General features: G+C 38.1%; 1 protein-coding gene across 1 annotated transcript in view; it reads left to right on the top strand.

Annotated features, from left to right (window-relative positions):
- PPIL2 (peptidylprolyl isomerase like 2) overlaps positions 1-20,837 on the top strand; it is a 72,171-nt gene that overhangs the window by 24,154 nt on the left and 27,180 nt on the right. The window contains exons 9-12 of the mRNA XM_032199171.1: positions 3,539-3,614; positions 4,982-5,142; positions 6,726-6,801; positions 8,025-8,131. Coding sequence (XP_032055062.1) covers positions 3,539-3,614; positions 4,982-5,142; positions 6,726-6,801; positions 8,025-8,131 — 420 coding nt within the window. The remainder of the gene's footprint in view (positions 1-3,538; positions 3,615-4,981; positions 5,143-6,725; positions 6,802-8,024; positions 8,132-20,837) is intronic.

The raw sequence follows: 20,837 nt of genomic DNA, 5'->3' as shown, positions 1-20,837 counted from the left end.
TGTATGGTGCTTCAGATAGATGGGGTTTCAGCTGTTTCCATAAATTGAAATCAAAAAATAATAGAAGAAAAAAACAGTGGAATAAAACTGGAGATTGTTTTCCTGAAATCTGAGCTCTGAGGACATAAAATATGAGATTCTAAATAGTTGTGATTGTTAGCAACCCTTTGATGTCTAGATCTGTGTTAGTAATTTGCTAAACTTCAGTTTATTGTTTGTAGCCTCAATAAGAAAAACCCTGGGACTGTTCCCCTGCTAATTTGAGTACGTATTTTTAACCAAACAAAAGTAGGCCAGCTTATTCTTCAAAGTTCATCTTACCTTTTGGTTTCTGTGCACTTACACAGAACTTATTTCTTTAGGCCTGTGGCTTTTAGGCCTTAATCATGGGAGCTCTGTCCCCAGTGAGGCTGGCCTCTCACCGAGCAGGAGAGGAACAGGAGAGGCCGCTGGTTCAGCAGAACTCAAGGCGTTGACGAGGCAGGTACATCAGGCTGCCATCACTGTGGGGTCGGCATGCCAGTCATGCTTAGACTGTCGTGATCGTGTGCCCAGTAACTGTCAGCGATGCAACAAGAGGAATTTGGCAGGCTAATTATAAGTGTTTAGACGGTTTTCTTCCTTGAGTGAAGAAAAAAACGTGCACTTTGCAAATTTATCTAAAGCTACCTGAAAGATGCATATCTTGTGTTGTAGGAACCTTTGCTATCAGTAAGGAAATGGTTTGTGAGCCCTGCGGGCAGGTTGGGCTGGTCAGATGTGCTCTGCTCCTGGGGACAGTAGGAGCAAATGGTATCTTGTGTTTAAGTTAACATTTAGTGCAGTTCTGTCACGTTCAGTATGCACATTTGTCTAGTCGTAATTAAGCTTCTAGTGTATCCCAGTGCTGTATTTTAGAAGGAGAAGCCAGCCTGCCACTTGCTCTCTGTAAGATGACACACAGATTTCAACCTGAGGAACTGTTTCGTGTTTTGTTTTCCACTGACAGAGCAAACCTGGTTCTGGAAGAGGCATTCGGGCTGTCTGCCTTCTCAGCGTGTGGTGAGACTCCTGGTTTGTGGAGTCAGGAGAACAAAGGAAAATGCTGTGAATCAAACCTTTTATCGTGGCAGCCCATCTGAATGTGATGAAGAATAGGGCTTAGGACCTTGGTCTTGGTCCTGTCATGGTGGTTTGGGGGTGTCCCGGGTGTCCCAGCGGGACAGCTGTGGTGTGCAAGGAGAGGAGGCTGCGCCGTGGGCTTCAGCACCCTCACCACGATGGGCGAGTTGCCTGTGGAGAGGCCAGTGGAGATTTGGAGAGCCCTGAGAAATACCTTGCAGGGAGGGAGAATATAAACATTTTTACTGAGTTGCTCAATGCCAGCAATTAGACTAGTTAAAGCAGTAAACATCTGAATGAATTGTGGCTGTGAAACAGTTTGAACTAATCTGAGTCACACTACCCTGAGCACAAACACTTGGTTTCTTAAGGCGGTGGTAATTACAGTATACTTTTATTTATTTTTGAACAAAGTATAAATCAGTAAATCTAGAAGCTTTATTTAGAGGAACATAGTACGGTTGTTATCTGCTTCATCTTTACTGCTGTCTCCTGCCCTCCCTCCCCTCTCGTCTGTACCTCCTGAGCAGCCTCTTTCAGGAGTCAGTCTTGCCCTTCAGCTTTGCCATGAATGGCAGAAATGTGGATTGCTATAAATCCATTTGTCTGCATTAATATTAATACGTGGATTATTTTCTCACTTTCCTGGAAAGGAGAAGCAGTCTTCTTTTCTTCATCTTTAGTGGTGGCACATTTCTGTGCAAGGCGATGATTTCTGTCAGTGGAAGCAGCAGTTTGTGATTAGTGCAGAATGCCTGGGAGGAGGCGGGCTGTGTCTTCTGGAAACACGCTGAGCCCTTTGTCCTGACTTTCTCCGTGCATCTCGTTTACTGTCAGAGAGCAAGGCTGGAATTATCTCTATTCATACGTACATAAAAGTGTATGTGAGGGTGAGCTTACTTTTATTGACACAAAATAAGAAATATGCCTGAGCGCAGTAGTCAGAGGATGTAAAAATGCTCAGAGGATATAAAAATGCTTGAAGGAACATGTCCAAATTTCCTGTTCTTTAGTAGATTTATTTAAAGATGATCTGTTTCTACTGCAAGACAAAATATCCATTTTTTGGCTGCCCGTGTCTAGATGAAGATCTGTCAGAGCGGGTATAGTGGGGCAGCTAACAATGGAAAATGATTACATACGTGGTGATTGGTAAAGGGAACAAAAGAAAGCCAGGGGGTCATCATTGGGGTGCAGACTAGCGCAGCTTGATTTTATAAACGTGTTTTAGTTTTACTACCAGCACTAAAACTAAAAATGTACTCTCTGGTGGAAGCATACAATTTCAGGGATGAATGAAAGGCATAATTAGATCATTTAGTAAGTGATGAAGCTACTAGCTCTGCTTGTATTAATCATTACTTTGAGCAGAGATGGAATTGTCAGAACTTCTTAACAACAGGGGTGGGTTGAGATGCTTTGTTAAATTTATTTGGGATAATACTATTTGTGTCAGTATTTTAGTCCTATGCATAGCATGTTGCAATATTTTTATCTTGAGCTAACAGCTGTAGCATATTATTAAGATAGTTTAGATTTTGAATTGTTTTCTGTAAAAATGAAACTTCCAGAAATTCCGAAGTTGGTGTTTTGACCTTTCTGTGCCACAGAGGAACTCGAGGAAAAGCCCTTGAAGTCACTGTAAGAGGAAGGATTAAGAACTGTTTAGTAATAGTATAATGTAACCTAGATCACCAGTAAGCATTCCTCTTCTCACTCTCTAACAAAGGGTCAAGGTTGTGTAGAAATTTGCCTAGAGATAGTGTAAAGATTTACAATTAATGGGCTGTGTATTTTTGCTTTTTATCTTGAGTGGTCATTGAACAGAGATTTCATAATAGCACTTTTGTTTTCATTTTTATTATTTTGTATATATTTTAAAGTAATTGTGTAAGCACGGATTTCGCTATAAAAAACCCACAGGTCTGACTGCAAAGACTTGCTCAAAAGTTTATTTGTATTATTATTTGTATTTTTAAATAAATTACAAAAGTTCACAGAGCATGTGTAAATCAGGCACGCTTATAAATAGGAGATAGGTAATGTGAATTTGCTTAGATGTTATACCAAACCACAGAATGAAGGAAAGAATCAGGGGATTTCAGCTGCTCAATCTGTCTTCTCACTAGTATAGGGTAGACTCATCTTGGGATTGTTAGCAACTTCTGTAGGCAAAATGTGTGTAATGTGTTTGGGACTGAATTCCAGACTCTCTGAGGAGCATACTATACATGCTCATTGCTGTTACCTGTTGGCGTTAATTGTTTTAAGAAATTGTATATTTTTTCATTCTTTCTGTGGTTTGGAGAATATGGTATTTATTCTGTCTCCCTGTTGGTTTATTATGGTGGTGACTATCCTTCAAACTATCTGTTGTGTGAAATGGGTGCCCATGAAGCTCTCTGATGTTTGTTTTTTTTTTAATTGTTGTTTTCAGGATCCAACAAACTTGGATAAATTCAATGTCTCTAACTTCTTTCATGTTAAGAACAACATAAAAATAATTGATCCAGGTAAGGATGAACTGAAGGTAGGTGAGAAAACACCAGCTCAAATATGCAAATTCTAAAGACTGCATTTTTATGGATGAGTATTCCTTGGAGGCTGATGGTAGCTTTGAAAGCTTCTTGGAAACATTTTCAAATTGTCCCTTTCACATCAAAAAGAGTTGATAAATTTTGAAACAAAGACATGATTCCTTGAGAAATCATTAACTGTCTCTGGGTTCTGCACAGACACAGGAAGTTTTCTATGTCCTTGAAGAGAAAGTAGATGAGAGAGAATTGAGACGAGGAGAAAAAATAATTTGCCAAAAAATCTAATAGCCAGTACCAGAACCAAGACAAAGAAACCTACATCTTCTTGTAGGTTGTTCTCATCTGCTGTGTGCTAGGTGCTGTTTCATACATTTAACTGTATCAACAATGTGGTGTTCATCCTTCTGTCTGAATAACAATATGTCTTCCAAGTTAAAGATTGATATATATGTTTCTCAAATTATTTCAATCAAAAATGTCTTTTCTGTTTTTCTTTGTGGATATCACAACTAAGGAATTTGCTTCACAATCGTTTTGTGATTCTTTGATAACTAAATGCTTAATGATATCTGCTAATGTTCTGTAGTCGAAGGGAAAAAATCTGTCCAGTGTCCTTGGGGTTTCCTTTAGAACTGTTTCTAGTGAGGTGTAATTGCTGTTTCTAAGCATGGTGTGTTTTTCTGAGTCTTACTGTGCTCATCTCTTTAAAGCTACTAATTCTGCAAGCCAGCAACTGTATTAACCACTTATTTTTGGAGGGTAATATCTCAGAGATGGAATATTTCGTTATCAGCAAATACTAGGCATGCCAACACAGAGAACAAGTGAAACTTCTTTAAAAAATATAATTAATGAAATTCTACAGTCTACTCCACCAGCCTCCTATCCTTGATGTCTCATTAAAGGTCTGATTCTGGGATTTTTGCGTCACAGACTTGGTCATTTAGTACAGAGACAAAGGACAGAAATTTATATGGCACCCAACTATATCTTCTCTTCATTGTTCTATAGAAATAATTTGGTTAGACTTGTATGAACTTGGATCAATTGCAGTGGTCTCAAATAAATTTTTGCAGTAATTGATTTGAAGTTGATTTTTCTTTTCTTATATATCATCATATTGGCATTTATTGTGTCATATTTCAGGTTATCCTGTCTTTAGTGTTATGCATTGTTACTTGTTACTGTTTCTGCAGGAATAAACATAGTTATTAGACTATTAAAAAAAAAAAAAGAAAAAGTAAAAATAACTGGAAGATTTTTGTATGACAAGGTGTGTAGTAATAGGGATGAGAACAATATAGAATTTGTCTTTTAATTCTGAATGATTTTGTCTTATATAGATGAAGAAAAAGCAAAATTAGATCCATCTTACTATTTGAAAAATACAAATGCTGAGACACGAGAGACTTTACTGGAGCTCTATAAGGAGTTCAAAGGTGATGATATTCTAGCAGCTACTATGAAGGCTCCTGAAAAGAAGAAAGTGGATAAGCTGAATGCAGTAAGTTGACTTAACTTGCACTTTAGCACTGTTGAAGAAGTAATAAATGTTTTTTGGCTTGGATGCCATATCACAGTATAAACAGACACTTCTTATATTTCTGTTACCTAGAAGTTTTTCACAGATGAAGGTATAAAAATCACATTGGGATTCTTAGAAATATGTTATATGTGTCAATGAATTTCTCTTTGTTAAATCATTATAAATGAACCTAAATGTTTTAGAAATGGAGCACAAGAAGGAGGAGGAATCTTTCTGATGTGGTTATGATGTATGTGTTAGCAGAACCTTTTTTCCCAGGTTGCAGTCTCTTGCTCTAAATTTGTTTATCATTGCTTCCTGCAGTTATTGGCAGAGAGAACACACCTTAGGGGCAGTGCAAGTGAATCATTTCTGGTGTGGGCAAATACATAAATCAACTACAGCTGCTTCACCTTTTTTTCCAATGTAGTGCAGGATTTTTAGTGAAATATTTTAAAGAATGTTCTTCCAGGTGCACGTTAGTGTGTGTTCATGGCTGTCAAAAGGAGCATTCATCTGCATCTAGATTTCCTACATCAAAGGATGTTTGAAATGAGCAAGACAGGGTATTTTTCTTTAATAATTCTGGGATGTATGTGTCTCCATGCTTTGATTATACTTACATGAAAATGAATAGTAATGCAGCATATGGCTTTTTATGAGGAGGCTTATTTGTAGTTTAGTTAGTGAACATATGTGACGTATGAGTAGGATCACGTTTGCCCCATTTTCAGGATGCATAGCATTATAGGAAAAGAAAATATTCCGGGAGAAAAAGAAAGAGATAAGAAGCAATGATGAACTCTACATATGTTGGAGAGTCAGATTATTAGCTAATCGTGTGGATGGGTTAACTATAAACTTGCACAGCATGCGGTGTAACCTGATGGACAGAGCATTGGCCTGTGACTTAGACATACATTCTCTACCAGTCATTACCCCAGAGTCACTAAAAGTATCTCTGGGCTTATTAGGTCTTTCTAATTTACTATAAAATCCACGTGTAATGTTCACATTTTCTTTCTGTAGAAGAATCACAAAGTTCAAAATAGAGCCATAGGACAGTGCCTCTGCACGCAGAAGGGCCTGTGTGTGGGAGGGGGTTGGTTTGTTTTCCTCTGCAGCGTCTCTGTGGTTCACTGGATTTTCCTTCCACTTACTCAGCAATGTTGGAGAATTTTACAGATGTCTTGCCAGCAGTACTGCTTTCATATCTCTACCTGTGGACACACAAATAAATTCTAATAATAAAATCTTTGCATAATAATGTATTAAATCATTGTGGAGGCAATAAGCCCCTTCAGCTCAGTGCCTGGGCAGCCTTAACTAGAGTTTCATCGAGGAAATGTTATGGGTAACAGATGGAGAAATATCCCTACATTGGATATTTGTTTCTTCCTGTAAGAAGAAGAAAGAGCAGAAAGTCTGCCTTCAGAAGGATGAAATAAATGATATTTGTGTGTTTTCAGTGCTTATATAGTATCTAGTGCTTATCTAGTTTCTTAAATGGATAAATTGTAATAGCTAATATCTTTTTCTCTTGCTTTTTCCTCTGCGAACAGGCTCACTATTCCACTGGAGCAGTAAGTGCTTCCTTCACCTCCACTGCAATGGTGCCTGAAACTACCCATGAAGCAGGTACCAGAATTACCTATCTACAAGCTGTTAATTTACTTTCCAGTTTTAATGAGTGCTCCCAAGCACACATACATTTATGGGGACTGAAGGAATGCATTGATAATTGGCCGGTAACAATGCCTTGGAAATGTATTCCTTGAGCAGATATATCCGTACTTTCACATAAGCTCATTCTGAAAATAACGAAGCAGTTTTGAATTGGCTTCATCTTCTGAATGGCAATTACTTATGTTGAACTGAAAGTAATGAGGGGATGATGACCCCTATGACCAGGGACCACAAAATGGTGTATCCACTTACCTAAGTTAGCAGAGAAGTATAATCTCTCCTCAAATTTCATACAAAATCTTTACTACCTTTTTGATATAACCTGGTATTGGTTAGAATCATGGCAAATTTTGTGGTGATAGCCTTTGATTTCCTGCTTTTCAAAGTTATTTTCTACACAAAAATGCAGTTTAATAATATAAAGTCTTTATTTCATTTTCTAGCCTCAACATAAATCTGTAGAATGTATTCAGTTTGAACATTGATTAAACAGCTGAGCAGTTAGTATTCCCAGTTGAAGAAAGAAATCTGTCTTTTGGCACTAAAATGCAAAAGTGTGTCACACACTTTGGCAAAGATTGAACGTGTTTGCCAAAACTGCATGTCTACCAGGTTCAATTCCTTAACTTGTTGAATTGCAATGATTTGCAGGTGAATCTTTGGGTGTTGAAAGTATTTGACTTACTGGACATTTTGACACAATGGAAGTAGAAACATTCTAGATTGATCCTTTCGTTTGACTTTCCAGTAAAGTTTCCAGTAATTTAGCTTTATTTGTTTTCAGATCTGGGTAGGTTCTCATATGTCAGCAATTTGTGGTTGACTGATGACTACCTGCTTGGCTTCCAAGTTTGACAAGAACCAGTTTGGTTTCAAAGTAATGTTCATGATTGGTAGACATTACTTGAAAATTATAGTATGTGATATTGAATGTTTTTGTGACTTAAAAATACAGATGATATTGTTGGCTCTCGAGGAGCTGGTGGCTTTCTGTAATGGAAAGTGTTTTGCACAGAGATTAATGTGAGATTATCGTAAATAAATTGTCGAGTGCAATCGCCAAAGACCCAGTATTCCAGAGGAAAAAGGTTAGACAGTAGAATTTAGTAATTTTTTTGCTGATCAGTGAATAAACTTCCAGAGAACTAATTATTGCCTTTTTTGCATTGTTACAGCTGCTATTGATGAAGATGTTGTAAGATACAAATATGTGAAGAAGAAGGGCTATGTACGACTCCACACTAACAAAGGAGACTTAAACTTGGAGCTACACTGTGACATGGTACTGTATGCCCCATAAGCTAAATCTTCTAATGTACATGTACATCTAGATGTAGAGAGATGTCAGAGCTAGCAATGAAAATGTCCAGGGATAGGAGCAGTGCGTAGTTTTAATAGATACAGGTAAGTAATTAACTCACAGTGATTTTGGCGTGTTTGGAGTTTCATCTTTCAAGCAAAATACTCTAGGAGATTCAGAGAGCCAGGGAATTGTTGCAAGAGTAGATGTACTTCCTTTGCTGCTGTTTACTTAGAAGAGATGGCATGAAATGAACAGAGGTTACCTCTTGAGGGGTAGATGTGAAGAGTTTTAAAATTATCTCCTGCAAGTTCATGGGTAAAAAATGGTTGAACAAATTTTGCATCTTTTGAGGGTGTGGAAGGGGATCACTTTTAAGTAAAGCAGGGATTTTTGGATGCTTCCCTTTCAGTTTTTGAGTGGAAGTTCTCTTTAAGAACAAAAGAGACTCAAGACCAGCATTGTGGTCTCATCTCTTTTGCTGGTACCTTACCTATACCCTTGTGCAAACAACCTAGCTTCAATGATTTTAGCTTTTTATTTCTTGATTTTAGCAACTGTCAAGTACAATTTTAAGTACCCCACTTTGCCAGTCCCGCTCTTTCTCTCAACAAGCTCATAAGAGTGAAATGGCAAAATCTGTTTAGAATTTGTACATCAAATTATGGAAGTCAAATTACGTAGATCTCTTTCATAGAACTGTTCCATTCTGCTTCATCAATACCTACTCAAACACGTGAATTCTGTGTAATGTCTGTGTTGCATCCGTGTTCAGTAGGTGTCTGGACTGGGCTATCTATTGTAATATGTATACATACATGTATAATTTTATATATTATACTACTGCATGCATAAGCATGCTCATGAGTTTTAGTGGAGCAATTTACAACATATGGTACCTGTTGAGAGCTTCAAAAGATCAAGATTATAGGGACTCAAACAGTAACTGGATAAGGAAGACAAAGAGGAAAAAAAGAAGGAAGAGTACGGAGAAGGAAGAATAATCCAAGGTTACACAGCAGGTTACTGGCAGAAACAGGAAAAGAACCTTGGTGAAACTGAGAGCAATCAATTTGAATACTCCTGGTTAAGATCATCAGAAATGTTTAGATTTGTTTTTAAATCCTGGACCTTAGAGAACAAACTTAAACAAAAACCATGCAATATGTTTTTATCTCCTGCTGTCTCAGTATTTAAGGTTCAAGTTTTCAAATGTCTTTCCTTTGCCTTTAAGAGGTAGAGATTCATTTAAAAAACAGTGTACTAGAGTTTCCTTATAGTCAATACAGTTTGATTCTTCAAGAAATCTGTGGCTCTTACAATACTGAACATGGTAAGACTCATGCTAGACAGACAGGTTGTGGCAACACTGATGTCTCAGACACTGCTGGTGTTTTTGGTTATTTCTTTGTACAGACACATCTATAAAAGGAAAGTGTTTTTAATGCAAAAATCCCAAACCTTCAATTGCTTACTGAGATTTTTAGCTTGAGAAATTATAGGTCTGAATGTAGATGTTTTGGGGTTTAAATGGTGGATCTTCTTGTCATGGACCTCACAGAACTAAAGACAGTGATGCTGGCTGGGAGCTGGGGTGCTTAGTGTGGAATCCAGAGATGCACTGGGAGAATGCATCCTTTTTGCCTAACCATGTGTGCAGCTGTGGGTAAGGAAAATGAGCAACGAGGACAGTCCTGCCAGCTTTCCTTTCTCTTCCTTTCTCCCTAAAAGCAAGGAGCAAGGTACATGTAAACAACTAAAGCTGATCTGTGCAAACAATATGAGAATTTCCACAAAAATGTATCATGCTATTAATTCTGTAGACCTCTGTCATCCATACAGGTGTTTTCCATGCTCCTAAATAGTAACACTATGTAATAAGGCAAAAAGCAGAGGATGTTAATACAGCAATATTTGGGGGAAGCAGCAGAATGAGCAGATTGCATTGACTCATTTGTTTTGCCATATGTTCTGAAACTGGCTCCTGGCTAGTGCAGGCTGGCTGCAGCTATTCTTATCAGCGTGGTTTCTTTGGTCACACGTGTGAACAGTATCACTCAGTCCTGAGGACCCAGGCTCAAATGCCCATTAAAAGCTTCTTGTATGATATCCGTTGTGTTTTCTCTTTTATCCCAGCTAAATCCCTATTCATTTCCCTTTCACAGTGCTTCCTCATGTACATATTGGAAGTGTGCAGTATTTTGCACTACCGAACCTGCTTGAACATTGGTCTCTAGCCATCTGTTTCTTTCATTTCTTTGTGTTGATTAAATCTGTGTGAATTAAGCAGACCTTTGGCTTAACTGAGGAAGAAGATATATATTTAGAATAGGTAGGAAAAACTTGCTGCTTTAAGGAGCTTTTCACAACATCCACTTTAGGTCATCATCTGAGGTCTATTAAATCAGTTCTTCCTGGAGATGTTTCCTTTACTATATAAGGAGCTTGTGCTTCTAATTTTGTTTTTCCTGAATCACACTGAGGTTAGGCATGTAAGCTAGCACAGTGCAGAATAGAGCAAACATCTTGCAAATGCATAATACATAAATAAGTTGCACACATATATATGGATCAGTTACAGCAGAACTATTGTGATGGCAAGGACAGACACAGAAAATAGGGAAATCCCAGTATTTGAAAGTATTTGAAAGGCCTTCAAATACTCAGTTCACTCTGCTTGTGAATATGCACTGCAATAGTATTAATTATTTCATCATGTGATGTGTCTTTTTAATCTGCTCTCTTTCCTGATTCAGTACACAAGCTGAACCAGTTCTGGGAAGAATTTGGAATTCTGTAGGGGAAAGAAATCATATGCAGGATTTCAATTTTCTGCAGAAGTGTAGAGTCTTGGTAAGGCACTGTCTGACCAAGTAGCTAAGCCCCTTGAATGCAGTCTGAGGGAGCTGGACTGTATCATAATGCCTGCCCAAATTAATGTTGCATGGGCTTTTTGGTGCATGACTTTTCAGCCTTTGCAATCTTTCAGTGTAGTTGGTATGGGTAGGACCTCAGCTTTTCCGAAGGGAAAGGAGTGAGGAACAGATTTCAGCCTAAGGCACTGTACTGATACCCTCTCAGACCATCAGCAGATTTGGGGCCAGTGGATTCAACATGAGATTCTGTGCTACAAGGGGGAATAAGAGAGTTGATAGCAGTATTAGGCTGTCTTTACTGTTTGAAATCAGCCAAAATGTGTATGGTTTGGGGAATTCATGTATCTACTCTCACTCTCTCAATCAATGCAAGTGCAGGAGCAAGTGTATGATTTATGAGCTATGTTATAGTGGTGCTTAGCTTCTTTTTTTTTTCTTTTTTTTCTTTCTTTTTTTGTTTTGTTTTGTTTTGTTTTGTTTTGTTAAAAAACAACAACTGAGCACTCTCAGACTGGTTGTTGCCTCGACCTAACCACAGGTTCCTTCTTGTAATTGCTGAATGACATCCTGTGCCCAGGTTATTATGGAAGCCATCCTAGCAGTGGTTTTCATTGCAGAGTTCTGCAAATACATGATTGTGAAATGCTTTAGGAAGGTTGATTCTGAAGTTGCTATATAAATATGATAAATGAATACCTTTGTCCAGAGGTAGGGCATATAACATTCAAATTACATTTTAAAATAGTCTTATGGGCAAGATTTAAATAGACATTTCTGAGGTGAAGTTTGCTGAAATAGAGAACAACAAGTGTCATACTTGCTGTCATAGAGTGATGTCTACTTTGGAGTCTTCAGTTGTATTTTCATGGCTATGGGGTGTCTATTTAAACAAAATATTCTTGCAGTTCTCCTCAGAGTGGTCTGCACTGCTGCTGAAGTCTGCCCAGTATCGATTTTGTCTTTAGTACACCGCCCCTTGGATTCCTGCTCTCTGTCCCCAGTTCTTCTGTTCTGAGTTCTCTTTGGAGCAGAAGCAGTTTTCCCCTTTTTTGTGAGTGACGTGGCAGTACGAATTGTCTGGAGTTCGGTTTATATGTACATGTGGACACCTTTGTTTAAAAATAAATGGAGGGATCTTCGTACACTAGTACTTTAAGGTACCAATCAGTAAGATTGATAGTGATGAGATTCTTCCTAGTACCAAAAGTCTAATCAAGAAAAGTTTAGTATTGATCCAGGGTAGGAAATCAGTGCTGCAGTGTGATTGAAGTCATCAGTTAGCTTGTGACAGGATACAGAAGAAGAGCACGAGATAGGACTGGAATCCAGGTATTTTCTGTGTTTGAAATCACTTGTTCAGAGCACCGGAAAACTTCAGTTAGGTTCCAAAAAGATGATGTGTGGTGTAAGTCACTGACCTGAGAAAAAGGCAATAGAGACTTTGGAAGATAAGCTGGTTTTTTTGTTTGTTTGTTTTTTTTTGTTTTTTTTTGTTTTTTTTTCCCTATCTGTTTGAGTTTTTGCCTCAAATGAGCAAAGGTGCACTACTGCTCTCTCTTCTCTTTGCACCACAGTGGTGTGCGTGTTGCTCTTTATGACCATTTGTTTTTCTCCCAGTCGTCTTGTTCAGATACAGTATGTTCCCCCTGATGGGGACGTAATCAGATGGCCATTTGTTAGGACATTTTCCAGGAAGCTTGAGTTCAGCTGGGCATAACCAACATTTGTTGTATATACTAATTGGAAACAAATTTACAAAATTCTACTTGCCAGAAGTAGTTATGACTAATACAGAAGATTTAACACATCCAACGTGCTTTTCTTTCAGCTCTTGTCTTATACACAGCCAGACAAATAAGTGATGAAGAAATAGTTGATGAAAGGCAATGAATGTGGCTGGATTTATTGTATTTTATTTATGGTGATTCTTCTAATCTCAAGTTCTTTTAGCTGTTTTAATTGGGATGCTTCTGGGAACAGCCATCTACATCATCTGTGTTGTATTCTGCTCTATTAGTGACTATATTGATGAAGTTATGCCTTGTAGATGGTGAAGCAACCTCCTAAGCCAGGGTGGAAGCTTTATCCTGCAGAAAAAGTCAAACTGACATGGAAGTGGAAACAGAAAAGCAGTGTGGTGTGATAGATAGATTGGAGAACTAGGAGCTGGAACAGCCTGAATTCTGTGCCTTTGCCACTGGGGTGCTGTATGATGTGGCTACGTCATGTGGCTAATTTGGGTACAGAGACTTATTTTTACTTTCATTGTATTGTTTGGTTGTTTTGTGTACTATCTCCCTTCTCCATTTTAAGTTCTCGTACAAATGATCACGATGCAGTAATGATCTGGTGGCTAAACACATGTGATAGAGGTAATTGAATACTAATCCTTAACTGCCATGGCAGTTTTTGTTAATTCCCTTGTGTCTCTCTGATTTAATACTTTAAGTTTTAAGGGCAAGTTGGCATAACAAAGAAGAATGTGAGATGGTTTCAGAGCTCTGTCAAGCGCTCCACAAATGCTTTTTGAGGTTTTAGGACCTGGCAAACTCTACTTAATGATGATGTCTTGGCATAACTATCTGAAGAAGCCATTATTCTACAGACAGTGATGTTTTAATCTTTTGAGGCCCTCTGACCTATTAAATATGTCTCTGATCTATAAATGTGTAATCTAGTCCCTGTTCTTTGAAATCATCTGTCCTTTTGTGTGAGGGACTGATCCAAAGATCAGAAGCCTGTAAACTTCTTTTCCATTTCCAGTGGGAAAGAAGTGAGTTCCTTAAAAAATCCTTTGACCTTCTTGCATGACGAGGTCCCCCAGTCTTCCTGAATCTCTCATTTTCCCTCCAATTTAAATGTCCATTCTAACTCGATTTGTGCCAGCTGTCTTTGGCAAATATCTGGCTGCTGTTTTACCAGTGTCATGTTCACTCAGTCATATGCTCATAGGGGTGAAGTACGGTGGTTTTGGCATGGTTATAAATAGCTTATTTCACTTTTTTTTTTCAACAAAATATGTCATTGTAGAAAGAGCTGCAAGTTTCAGCTTTGAACGTTCTAGTCAACAGAAGCTAAAAACAAACAAAACTGTCCTCTTCCAGTAGAACAGTCAGATAAAAATGTTTGTTAGAGAGGATGTTTTTATTTCCTGGTGTGTTTTTACCTCAAAGTGCTACAATGGCAGACAGATCTGGTGCTCTTTGTGGCTGGTAGTTGAATGGCCCTGTGCAGCAATATTGATTAGCAGATTGTTTTTTGGTTGTTCTTAAGAGGCTAGAAACTAGTATTTAAGTTATTCTTAACTTAAGGGACACGACACCTATGCGTGAAATAGGAGAAACATTTTCTTGTGAGATACGGACAGGAAATGCTTTACCTGTGTGCTACCATCTTTCACTTCTCCTCGGCTCTGTTTTGCAGCAGTGAAGGGCAATAGGAGCCCCATTGCCAGAATGGGCCATTCAACGTGGAAATGAGGAAGGCGTTTATCCAATTCCCTGTGTACCTGTCTGTGCACCGTGGCTGACGTTGGCTTTCTTTGCATGGTTTCCTGGCAGCTTCTGCCTTTGGGTAACTGGGAATATGTTTTACACATTTGGACCTTTCTACCTCCCCAGCATCCCTGGCAAGCTGGATCTGGTAGAGGGAATTGATCGTTATTGGATTCTGTTTTGCTTTTTGACATTTGACGGTGCAGGAGTCCCATACCAGCTGCGTCTGCCACTTAGTGATCCCAAACCTGAGGATGAGGTAGGCGGTTTGGAGTTACACAGCTGCTGCTCTTCATCTTCCTGTGACATGTTTCTTGTTTGTACCTTGGCTCTTCTGATGAGAGCAGGGTGACCTTGGGAGGCTGACAGCTACCAGAGCTTTGCCGTCTAGTGTGGAAGTGGTTATGAGGTGCATCTTCTTAAAATGCAGAATTTATGTGCCAGTTGCAGACTGAAGAAATGCCAGAGAGCCGCTGTGGGACCTGCGATACTCCAAACTTTACAGCTGTTGGAGGTTACTCAAGCAATTAAAGTTGGGTCCTCATTTTAGCTGTACTTAGTGATGCTGTCGTATTTGCTGGTGCCCAGCCTTGCACTGCACTGTCTGACAAGCTCCTCAACCCTCCTGTGACTTACAAATTTGAGGGGGAAAGGATTGTTTTCTTTTCTACTACTACAATAAATAAGTTAGAGGGAAAGTAATGACTGCGGCTCGGAATGACGGCGCTGCCTCTGGAGAGCTAGCAGTTAACGTTGACAAATTAGATGAGTGAATTAGATGCCCTGTTTAACTTGAATTGTTCTCAGCTAAACTGATTGATTGTCCCTACTTGCGAAAAAGTCAGGAGGTGGGAATGGAGTATGTCATTTTTTTATTGGCATCTTGTCTAAGCTAAACATCTTACTTAGACTTTGGAAAAGTTTTCAGTAGTATCATTAATGTCAGAACTGAAAAGTGCTTCTGAAAAGTGAAATTTAGCAATCTGTTAGATTGCTAAACAGCTAATTAAATTATAGTAGGTTTCTGTATAATGAGAATGCAAGAATTCTGCTGTTTGTTCTTAGAAAACTTTGAGGTAGTGAAATAGGCAAATGATTGCTATGAAGTCAACAATCTTTTACCTGAGGCATACTTTGCTTGTTCTGATTCTTGTTTTAATTTTAACGAGTCTAGCCAAGTGTTTTTTTTAACGAGTCTAGCCAAGTGTTTTACCCCACAGTGCCATGATGCTTTCATCTTTCCTATCTCATTGGATCTGTGCTCTTCTGATCACAAATTGATCTGAATGTGTTTGCTCAGTGCATGATCAGATTGAGAAGACTGGTCTCTCGTACATGAACAGCATCTTCTTTGATTTGAACCACAGCAGGCAGCTGTAGTTTGTCACCATAACCTGTCACCAGATCAATCCCTCTCATGTGCTGGGGAAGTGTTTTAAAGGAAAGTAGAAGTGGCAGGGGGTGATATCAGGGTCTACAATCATGAATCCTCCTGCAGGAGAAATGTTTTGAGTTCCCACACTGGAATTCTCCCCAAGCTTTTGCAGCGGGCTCTGTGGAGTTTTAGATTTTCTTGTCCCTCTTGCTCTGAGACAAATTGAGTGTGCTCATAGTCTATTTGAAAGTGAAATGGGGTAGGTAGCCTAATCTGTCTTCTGGTACAGTGTTTTGTATTGAAATGCACTAAAACCATTTGTATGTCCAATTTTTTTCTGTGAGTTAGTGGAGGAAGCAGATGCTTGCACCTGATAGATGGTGATTCCTGAAACTGCTGCTTTATTACGGTTATAACGCTGTCTCTGACTAAGCCCTAAATAAAGCCAAGCTTTTATTAGGGTGAGTTTGTTACTCAGGGACTGATAGGCTGTGGGGATTGCATATTGAGAGGAGTGGGGAGATGGGGAGAACTGAGTTTAAGCCTTACTATATCAACTCTTTATGGTTCATGCATTAGAAATCTTCATTCTAGAAGAGCTAGAATGAAGAGTGAAAATGCTTTAGAGTTTTGGTTTTTTGTTGTTGTTGTTGTTGTTTTTTTTTTTAAAAAAAAAAAAGGTTAAAGAGCATGTATGTAAATGGACTAAAGCAACAGAAAATCTGCCAAAGGAGATCTATGTAAGGAAAAAATAAAATAAGCTTAGTTTGAAGCCTTAGAAATTTCCATCACTAGTTCATGCCTCTTAATAGCAGGATTCTGGCTTTTGTGTGATAAGATGAAGGCTGTAGAATGCAATTTCAATTCATGAGGAATCAGCTTTTCATTATTGCAGATTATTTTTGCTTTGAAGCATAGGGTTAATGGACAAGGCTCTGTGTTTTAGTGCAACTACAACAGTTCATCCAATTTAGAGAGACAAAAAGAAATAAAAGGGAAGTGGAATTAGCACAAGGAAATTATACAGATGTGCAAATGACAGCTTCTGAATGCTTAGTGTGAAATTTCTCTGTAAGGTTCATGCAGATCCTCAAGGGATGAAGCATTTTGAAATGATTAGCTCTTCACATGGTAAAGCCTTCTTCCTTGCAGTCATAGCAACAACTCAGAAGCTCCTCTTTTTTCCCATCTCCTGTACCTTGGCAACAGGGGTGCCGCAGGTTTTTAGTCTACTTCTGGTTGGCCTTTCATCTGTCCAATACAAATTCTGAGTTAAGCCAACTTTTACAAATGTGATGACCCATTTCAACAGATGAGAAAGGAGGGATGCAAAGTGAGAATCAGATAGTGATCTGGCTTGGTTTGTCTTACCCCTCTGGTCTTGGGTTGCAGCGGGAGAGGTGAATTTTGCCTGGTTTGTAACAATCCTTGCTGGCACAAAGGAAACTATAGCAAAGGAAGAGTTTCTTTTTAAATTTTATATACCTTTTTTCATTATTTCCCCTTTTCCATGATTTCACAATCTGTCTCTTGTCACTATTGTGTTTGCATGGTCACTCTGAGTAGCAATCTTTTTAATTCCGAAATTTGTCTAGGTTTAGTGACTGGTAGAGTGCTGATGTTTCCATGTCAAGTTACCCCCCTAAGTGTGTTAGTTAAAGGAAGATGTAAGCATTACTAGAAAACCACTGGGTTGTTACCCCCATTATATGCCCGTCTGTGAGCCAGGCACAGCATTTGGGTCTTCCTGTGTGATAAGCATTCTTCTGCATTCCTGTCTCTAAGGGTTTATTAAAATTTTAGTGTTTGTCTTGGGCATGAGTTTTCAACAATTGAAGTACAGTTATATGGCATCTTCAAAATAAATGGGAAAAGAAGTGGGAACAGAATAAAAATATTTTTTTTCTTAATGTTTGTCACTTGTAGAGAATAGAATTGTCTTTAAGTTGAAGGACATCATGCAGAGCCATGTTTATTTTTGTCGTCCTATCTTGACCAAAGAAAAGGAGGATTTCTCAGGGTTGTCCTGCCATGTTCTTCAGCTTTCTGCAATTTTTTTGTTTGCCTTCATGGGACTATCACTGCAGCCTTCCAAGAAACCATTGCAGTAGATTTACAACCTAACTTTTCTTTCTGTTACTGTCTTTTGAATCAACAATATTACAAAATAAGGTGGTGTTTTCGCCCTGACTGTATATGTCCAAGTCATAGGAGAATAAAATAACGTACGTAATTTCCTGATTAATGTAAAAGGAATAGAGGGAGAAGCTAACTGTTCCTGTTGATTTGAGACAAGAACAGCCAGAAGTAAAAAGAGAGCCTGGAGTCCATTGTCACTAATGAGCCAACAAAAAAGTGGCATTGTCTGCTGCACTTACCACATTTCTAGGTGTCTTGGCCATCCCTTCCTCCTTGAGAAATTGTGTGAGGCAAGTGGTGTGGAGGGTTTCTGAAAAAGTAGACAGGTTTGCATTCCAAGACTGTGAGTCTGACATCTTCCGCAAGATCTTACACTCGTGTAACAAAGTCAGGTTTGTTTACATATATTTCTCATCGGCCTTTGTAGTTGGAACAAAGACTTCAAAGACAATTGTGTTTACATGGTCAGTGCAGAACACAACTTCGTTCTACACCTTCCCCAGGAACCTCAAGCCCTTCTGCTTTGGACAGGATGCTGCTTAAAACAGTCCTTGAAATGTGCTTGGCAGTGTGAGATTTGGCAAGAACATTAATGCTTTGAATAAATCAGATAATCTGAGCCAGATATTCTAGATTGACTGCATGACTGAAACTGGGGTTTATTACTGATTGAATGCAAACCTTTTTATTTGTGTCTCTACTCAAAAGCACCACAAAAGGTAATGGTAATGTTGCTAAGGAACTGTTTACCTGCCAAATGTATCTGTATGATGCATGAGGTGACCATGGGAACCAATTTGGTGGCAATTATTTAAAGAAAACCTTGCGGTGAAATTATTATTGCATGTACACAAAATATTTCTGCAGTTGCACTTGAAAAGCCTGTTTCTGGGAAAAGATATAATAACTAGAAAACAATTTAGAAAGAAGGGTCAGCACAGGTCCTGCATGGAAAAACACATTACTAAGTCCATTTTTTAATGTATATTTTACAAATCAAGTATTGAAATTAAATAGGAAAACTGTATTGGGTTATCAACTTTATGCAAGTTTAAAACAGTTTGGTATATATCCCTAAGGGACTTAGTCTTTTGCCTGATTTCATTTTTCTTAAAAAATTAATTACAGGTTGCTGTATTCCCCCCAGAGAACTTATTAACTATGTCTCTCTCTGCAAAGACTGTTTGGCTCTCAAGAGATAAAGTGCCTTAGGCTAAAAGCTGCTGATTCCATTTCTGATTCATAAAGAAAATTTTTAATCTTATTTTTATCCTTACTGACATTTTTCATGAGTGCTAACTAATAGCACTACTGTAGGATCAAGGTTGTTACAATGTGGTCTTATAAGGGAAACACACACTGACAAATGATTCTTCAGGGATTTAATTTTACTTGAAAAGTTATGTACAAAGATTATTTTCATGGATATGTGTCCAGTTCAAATAAAAGTTTCCAAATTTGCAATATAAACATTGAATCAATAGGAAATTCTCCTATTGCTTGAAACAGATTTTATGGAATATGTCTTCTTACAAGTTGCCCTTGGGATGCTACCAAAGTACATGTCTTAGTGTCGTTCTACCATAAACCATTACCGTTATAACTGAGAAATGAAGTATAAAGGAAATCTGAGATTATAGTTGGTGTAAGATTGCATTAGAACCTGTTTATTTTCCCAGTTATGGTAGCTGACAACTGTCATCTATATCTTTGTAGAGTAATTAGGAAGGAATCATTATAAAAGAATTTCAGGTGCCATGTAGGAGGGTAATGTTTGTTTGGATAATTAAGGGACATTTCAGTGTTAAACAGTGGTGAGAATGATTGTGCTTCAGATGAGAAATTACTATGGAAAATTGAACTTCTGGATGGTTCAGTATGAATAATTACATGGATCTGTTTTTTTTTTGTGTGTGTGTAGTTGTTTTGTGTGTTTGGTTTTTTTTTGTTTTTTTAAGATAGAGATTATTTCACTCTTAAGTTATTGTAATTGGGCTTGCCTTATTTTTAAAAAATATATCCGTGGGCTTTATTTTTTTGGTTGTTTTTTTTTAAGCCACTTCAAATTGCAAGTCTCAGTCTCACTCTCTCTTTCTTCAGCTCCCAGTCTAGTGGTACAACCAAGAATAGTCTCTTATCAATTCAAAATGAATCAGTCTCTTTCAGAAAAACGCTTGGAGTCCTGTATGTGTTTGTTTACAGACGTCATGACTCATGCTGGGGCTTTGCTTGCAAGTGCATATAACAAGAAGTGCATTTTCAAAGTCTGTAACAACTCAGATTAGTTAGTTGTTTGGCGATATTCTGGTAAAGCTGGAACAGATTTATGCACATACTCCATAGTGGAGCTGGAAGACATGTCCAAGTACAGAAAACTGGTTTTGTGCATATATTTTGTATATTATTTGTATGTGTGAAGGTACTTTAATATTATAGAGAAGAGTATCTGTACAATTAATATGGGAATACAACTAGGTAGAGGTAAAGGTTTTGAAAAGGAAATGTTTGAATGCCCAAGCTCGTAAATTCAAATAAATAGCTTTAGTTTACACTGTAAAAGTAAATTAGAAGTGGCAATGTATTCAACATCTTTTTTTTACTTTTTTCTTTTTTTTTTTTTCCAGATTTTTGAAAACGAGTTGACTTTTTTATTATTATTTATTTTCTTGTGTGTTGGGCCAGTTGTCAAAACAGTGACTTCTGGGGTCAGTCCCATTTTCAGTTCCAAATGGTGAAGAGGATCAAATGCTTCTCTTCAAGTTAGCTTCAATGTACTCGCTTAGCAATAATAAAGCAGAATAGTC

The sequence above is a fragment of the Aythya fuligula genome, chromosome 17 (assembly GCF_009819795.1).
Source record: "Aythya fuligula isolate bAytFul2 chromosome 17, bAytFul2.pri, whole genome shotgun sequence".
Lineage (NCBI taxonomy): Eukaryota > Metazoa > Chordata > Aves > Anseriformes > Anatidae > Aythya > Aythya fuligula.
Note: the sequence above shows the minus strand (reverse complement) of the source record. Positions and strands in the feature narration are given on the sequence as shown.